Raw genomic sequence first — 7,500 nt, forward strand, 5'->3', positions numbered from 1 at the left:
TATATATTTTATAGGGGTATGGTTTTTGTCCATATGCAAATATGTCAATACACTTTTATAGATTTGTGAACAGCAGGAGGAGGTTACATTTATATAAATGTGTATTATTTTTTCTTTTGTTCAGGTCCAGTAAATTTGTATTTGTTTTTTTTATGTTTTTTTTTTTTACGTAAATTTGATAATTATTTGATTATTTTGTAGTAGTATAGTAATGAGTCTACATGTGATGTATAGATGGAAGTATTTGTCCTGGTACTATCCATGTATACTGATGTATTCTTTATTACTTATTGTTTCATAATCAGGAATAATAACTTAATATTGGTATGAAATAGATTCAAATATTTCATATCATTATTTTGGCTTTCTTGATTATTGATTCTTTCTGGCCTAATGCCCCTTCCGGGTGATGGCCCCCCCAAAAAAAAAAAAAAATCTCAACCTGCCAATAAATAGTAAACATACGTGCCTCAAACTCTACAACGATCAGCCATCTCTCTGCTATCAATACTGTCAACACCACAGCTAAATACTCAGGCATATTTATTAAGCCTAGAATATTTATACTGAGTACTGATCAAAATGCCATATTCACATACTGCATATTGTAATGGTGAGTTGTTTCGCTATATGTTAGTTAATAATTAGGGACCCCCTACAGTGATAATAACTAAATATAAATTGGTGCCGTGACGAGGAGTATATCTAGTGATAAATAATAGGGGGTTGCGGGTTTCAGAGCGGGAGCATTGTTTGTGCTGTGTCGGCGATCAACCATATGTTGCGTGGGGCACTAGGAGGGGCTGCGCGTGGTTGGGGGGTATCGGGCAGGGCTTGGAACCTTCCCCAGTATATTATCTGTCCCCTTCGAAGAAAGTAGCCTTCTTGGGGCATTCCTATGTTCAGAGATTCCCACTAGGCTGTCCGGTGCAGGCATTCAGACGGTGCTCCAGCCTTTTATGTCCACAAATTTGGGGTGCCTGGGTGCCAAGGTCAGCAATAATAGAGATAGTAAAGAATACCAGGACCTCCTAACATACAAGCCAGATTTAACACTTCTGATCGTCGGGGGGAACGACTTGTCCCGAGATACGGCCTTGAATCAGTTGGCCGTCGATACAGAAGCCTTGGCTAAGGAAATTGAGGATGAGACGGGAGGCCACTGTTTCATTGTCGGCATCGAGGAAAGGACGTCCCTGAGGTATGGCCTATGAAGAATATATCCGGGCCAGAAACGGAGTGAACCTGCGTCTGAAGAGAACTTTTCCTTTCGCAAAGGCTCGGTTTATCTTCGTGGGGATGAATGACTCTGACCTGTCATGGGATGGGGTACACCTGGATACTCCAGGCAACAAAAGGGTGTTGGATGGCCTTTTGAAAAGAGCAGTTGCTTTCTTGGGCAACAAGCTCCTTATGAGGGGGTTTATGGTTTGATCTCCTGGACTGCCTAACACACTACCCTTACAGGAGCTTGCCAAAAATTATTTGTCAAAATTTTGATATCGAAATTTGGCTTAATTTTAATTCATTTTATTTTTATTTGGAATCTGCCCAAGAAAGACTACATTTAACTTAAAATCTGTACTTGCTGTCATCTTCTTTCACTTAACTGCCTATACAACAAAAATGGATAGAATAAAATCATTAAAGAGGCTTAGAGCAGCCAAAAAAGGAAGCCATTACTAAACTGACCACTAACTTAACAGAATTTATAGAACATGCTGCAACCGTTCATGATATCAAAGGAATGAAAGTGACCGTTGAGAAAATCCTCGCTGAGATCGAGTCTTACAATCAGGAGTTGTATGAATTGTATCCTGATAAAGACCTAGAAGAAGAAGTGGTCAGTGATATGGAATACACAAGGTCAACAGACACTTGATAGAATTAGAGAGTGCTCTAGAATATCCTGCCATGGACTCGGTAGTAAAAGAAAAGGCAGAGAGTCGAAAAGCAAAGGGAATTAAATTACTGTCTCTGAAACACACAATATTTGATGGTGATCCGACCAGTGGCTGGGTTTTTGGGAGCTATTTGACTGCAGTGTGCACTCCCGAACAGATCTGACAGACATCCAGAAATTTACATATCTTAAGGGACAATTAAGTGGTGAAGCGCTCCAAATTATTGGTGGATTCAGTTTGGTAGCAGCTAGTTATGAATCATGAGTCACAGTTTTAAAGAATACTTACGGTCAAGATGATCGCATTAAGGCTGCTCACATTGCAAAATTATGTAATTTTCCTCCTCCAACTCATGAAGTGAATGAACTAAATGACTTTTCTGCATCATTTGAATGTGCGTTAGAATCACTACGTGCAATGGGAGTAACCGTGAGTGAAATTTGTGCTGTTTTGCTCCATAATAAACTCTAGTACACTTTCAGAAGTGATCAAACGTGAACTAAAAGAGAAGTGGTTGGATGTAGATGATTACGTTCGTGTGCTAAAGACGGAGGTATGTAATATCGAAAGTAGACAGAATCCCATGGAACATTTGGGTGCGACCGCTACGGCAGCATATGCAGTGAAGCAAGTGAAACACGCTGAACCTATGCAGAGGAATGGATGTAAATTGTGTTTTAAACCAGGACATTTTTGGACTAAGTGTACAAAGTATAAAACAAAGAAGGCAAAATTAAAGAGAGTAAAGCAACTGAAGCTGTGTGTCGGATGTTTGTCGGCAGATCATGGTAGTCAGGGTTGTACAAATCCCAAAGTAAGGCCATGTCGATACTGCCAGCAGAAACACTACAACTATTTGTGTCCGACTGCTCGTTCTGAACCCAATGAACAAACAGTAACCCAAGAACCAACAATGACAATGGCTGTGGCTTTGAGTCATAATGCAGTGTTGTTGCCAACGATTCAGATCCCATTGGTTACTTAAACGGGCCAGCAGAACAAGGTTAGGGCTTTATTAGATCAATGCTCACAACGTACCTTTATTCTAAGATCAAGTTTAGCGAACTTGAAAGTTAACAAGATGAGAGAGGAACGTTTACAACTGCAAGGATTTACTGGCTCTATGGGTAGTGATGAGTATGAGGTCGTGGAGTTGTTTTACCACCATCGTAGAAAGGTACGCAAGTTGAGGGCGGTGGTTGTTGACGAACTACCTAACTATAAGCCAGGGAAGGGGCTGCAACATAATGTGCGGGATCTGGAAGGCTCGGCCTACAAGTTAGCAGATCCAAGTGTCACTAGTGGGGATGTGGTCGAATTGCTGATTGGGCCGGACTTTTATTATCACATTGTACTCGCCATTATATATGGGAAGGAGGCATAGTTTTGTTACTCACAAATTATGGTTTTACACCGAGTGGCACTTATCGGTCAGAAGAAGAAGGTACTCATGTAGAGCTGGTAACTGTTCTGAAACTGGTGCAGATCCGATAACGGAGTTAGCAAATATTGATGGCAGGAATTCTACTCCAGAAATCAAGGATCTGATCGCTCTATGGGACTTAGATCACATAGGTATTAGTCCCAATGAGACCGCGTTAAGAAGGAGAGAAGGTATTAGGTAACTTCTATGAAACGGTGCAATATTCCAAAGAACAGGGACAATATGTTGTGGAATTACCGTGGAAAGAAAACGTTGATAAGTTGCCTGATAATTTTAAGTTAGCCTCGGGCAGATTAAGAGGTTTGCAGCATAAATCTGCTAAAGGATCCCAACTATTGCAAACAGTATAGTAAAGTCATCCAGGATCAGTCAGAAAGAGCATTCACAGAAAAAGGTGGAGGACAAGAGTCTGGTAGGACATTCTGTACACTATCTAGCTCATCATCATGTCACTAAAGATAGCTTAACAACACCAATTAGAGTAGTGCTTGATTGTTCAGCTAGAGAGCATGAGAGGGCATACAGTCTGAATGACTGCTTTACATGCAGGCCCATCTTTGGTTAATGACCTCACACAGATGTTGTTGCACTTTCGGTGTCATCGTTTTGTTTGGGTGAGTGACATCGACAAAGGGGCATTTCTTATGATGGGGTTATCTGAAAGGGGATAAGGATGCCACTAGATTTCTTTGGCCTGTTGAACCTTTAAATCTAAATAGCCCTTACATGATATATAGGTTCGAGGCAGTGTTGTTTGGAGCCACTTGTTCCCAATTCCTGTTGAATGCCACCATACAAAAACATTTATCAGTGGTTCAGGAGGATAAAGCCTTGATTGATAAATTAAGGAAAGGGCTGTATATTGACAATTTGAAAGGAGCCAAGGAAGATGAGGATGCTTTACAACAACTGTGTTGGGATGCCCTGAGAGTATTTTCAAGTGCCAATTTGTCCTTAAGAGAGTGGGTAACAAACAGTGTGAAATTGCGGAAGCTACTCCACCTAAAAGGGCTTGGCTTTCGAAGTTCCAGGATACAAGGTAAAAGTACTTGGCAATCATTGGCTAACTGATATGGATATGTTACAGGTGAAGGGACACGAAAGCAGACCCACAATATTGACGAAACGTGAGGTATTGAGCATAACTGCAGGTGTAGACCCTCTGGGAGTATTATTGCCGGTGACCATCCGTACTAGAAAATTTGTGCAAGATCTATGGCATATTGAATGTGGGTGGGATGTTCCCATACCGGAAGATAAGGAGGCTGAATGGCAGGGGATATAGGAGGATATGATGAACAGTACCAGTACTGTATTTCCCCGCCAAGTCACTGATAGTAAAAAGGTCACGCTGCATTTATTTAGTGACGTAAGCACCACTGCTTATGGTGTAGCAGCCTACTTAGTTAGTGAGGGAAGTAGTAGACTAGCTATGGCAAAGGCCAAAGTAGCACCCATTAAACCCCTCACTATACCAATTTTAGAACTGACTGCTGTCATGTTAGCAGTTCGTCTCGCCAAGTATATTTCTGAGGCCTATGCGGACGAGCAAGTTACAGAGAACATATACCTCTGGACGGATAGCCAGATAACCCTATACTGGTTGTCTCGTAAAAAACTGTTGCCTGTATATGTTCAGAACAGAATTGACGAAATAAAAGCATTAGTCCCTGATCCTGAATTTCGTTATGTGTCTGCAAAGGACAACACCAGTGATATGGTATCCAGAGGGAAGTCACATGCTTCCTAAATAAGTTCTTCTTTGTGGTGGGGAGGGCCCACATGGCTACTTCACCAAAAAATGTGGCCGGAAAATGGTCCATTTGAGGAAGATGGGGGACGTCACCATGGGTTGTCTCCTGGAAGAATCTCTGTCATTACCAGTATCGGTAACCCTTCCTGCCATATTGAATTCAGACCAATATGGTTCTTATGTGAAGACAAGGCATGTGATGGCATGAGTATTGAGATTTATCAAGACACTGAAAGATAGGAGACAAAGAACACATGAGGCAATTCCGACTTTTTTGACAGTGCTGGAATTAAAGACAGCAGAATTAGTAATGATTAAGTTAGCCCAAATGGAAGAGTACCCTGAAGATTACCATTATTTGTCCACCATTATTTGTCCACCAAGTAATGTTGTGCAGCAGTTAGGCCTCTATATGGAAAGTGGGCTATTGTGTTGTAAGGGTAGGTTACAGTTGTCGAACTTAAAGGATGAAACAAAGTACCCTATCCTAATACCTAGTAAACATAGGTTAGCGGCTCTCCTTTCCGGAGTACTGCCACAAGGTGTGTAACCATAGTGGAGTAAGTTATGTTGTAAGTTACATAAGACAAAGGTTTTGGATCTTGTGGATCAGACAAGTTGTAAAGAAGGTTTTAAGGAAATGTATGATTTGTAAAAGGTTACAAAGTGCCCCATATAGTGCTGTACACGCTCCACAAGCACATACTTTAGGGTTCAGGAAGTGAACCCATTTCAATTAACAGGAATAGACTACACATGTGCTCTATCCATTAAAGAAAAGGGTACCGTAGGAAAATTATATGTAGTATTGTTTACTACAGTGTGAAGAGAGCGCTGGATGCGAGAGGGATGTCTGTTGAGCAAGGAAGAGTGGCTGTGCGTGACAGAAATAAATGGGAGAGAAATTGTGAAATGAATAAGTGATGACGCAGCCCCGAGGGGATATTCCTCCCGCATTTGGTCTGGATCAGCTAGGTCAGGTCAGGTGCAAGGGGATGGTCTGAATTATGATGTGGCAGGGGTGTCCAGTTCTGCTGTCGGGCCCCGCTGTGTCACTGATTGCATTGCCCAGTTGACCCTTGTGCGGTGTGGTGCGGTGAGGATCTGTCCGTTCTCCCCTTTGGGGCTAAGATGCAAATGAATGTGTTTGAATGGATGAGTAAATGGAGAGTGAGTCGTCCTGTCTCGGCTACCTCCCTTTCCTTGGGGGAAGCAGCCTAGGTATATAGATAGATAGATAGATTGTTTACCTGTGCAGTTACTAGGGCTATACACATTGAGACGGTGTCAAATCTCTCCTGTGAGTCCTTCATTCATGCCTTCCGTCGGTTCTGTAGCAGGAGAGGCTTCCCTGAACTCATAATTAGTGATAATGCCACTACATTTATAAGTGGAGCCAGTGTGTTGAGGGAGTTAAAAAATGATCCAAGGTTACAGAGTGAATTGGTAAAGGTAAATTGTGAACGGCGGTTCATACCGGCCAGGGCGCCATGGTTCGGTGCCATCTGGGAAAGAGTGATAGGTATCCTAAAGGCTGGCCTGAGAAAGGTATTGGGTCGAGCTTTAGCAACCCGTGAAGAACTGGATACTGTATTATTGGAACCTGGAGGCCAATAGTCAGTGACCGTCCACTTGGATATACATACGGTGACCTTGAAGAGCCACTCCATATCACTCCTTCACACAACTTATTAATGGGAGGCGTCTTAGACAGTTCCCCGAAACAGGAAGTCAGGGATGATGATCTCATGGACATCACCTGGCGGACTAATTCGGGAATAAACCGACGTCTTCTATACGTGACAAAGATTTCACGAGATCTCTGGAGAAGATGGACCACTGACTACCTAATATCTCTCAGGGAGCAACACCATCAATTGACATACAAGAAAGGGAAGGCAGCGCCTCAAATTGGGGATGTCATGCTGATACACGACGATGGGCCTCGACTTCTCTGGCGACTAGGTCGGATTACCAAATTGTTACATGGTCCCGATCAAGAATGTAGGGTAGTACAGCTAAGGACAAGCACCGTTTTGACCACGAGACCAGTGGTTAAGCTGTATCCATTAGAAACTGATGTAGAAAGGAAAGAAGATGACAGCCAAATGGCGCTATTCAACACCTCCCTACACCCATAAATGACCGATGTGATGCCCTCGTTGAGGATATTATGTCAATCACCTTAGGTTTCTCCCCGTTCCTGGTGTACCCTGATTGGGATGGGACAGTTGTAAATATTGTATAAATTCTGGGCGGGGGAGTATGTCGTGGATTTCGGGTTTGAATATTCTCACCCACAACAGCGCACTTTTTTAAAATAATTTCCTGTACTGCATAAACTGGGTAAGATATTATTTATCGCTAGAGATAAATCTGGTCATGGAGAAAACAACGTA

The 7,500-nt window shown here is 42.3% G+C and overlaps 1 protein-coding gene across 1 annotated transcript; it reads left to right on the forward strand.

Moving 5' to 3' along the window:
- Positions 1-4,780: 4,780 nt before the first annotated feature.
- LOC145398667 (uncharacterized) lies at positions 4,781-5,098 on the forward strand. The gene has a single exon (XM_080271472.1). It carries the CDS (start codon positions 4,781-4,783, stop codon positions 5,096-5,098), a length of 318 nt encoding a protein of 105 aa, XP_080127598.1.
- The last annotated feature ends 2,402 nt before the right edge of the window (positions 5,099-7,500 follow it).

This window comes from Coenobita brevimanus, chromosome 46, assembly GCF_032717465.1.
Source record: "Coenobita brevimanus isolate Jiangsu-jjx chromosome 46, ASM3271746v2, whole genome shotgun sequence".
Taxonomy (NCBI): Eukaryota; Metazoa; Arthropoda; class Malacostraca; order Decapoda; family Coenobitidae; genus Coenobita; species Coenobita brevimanus.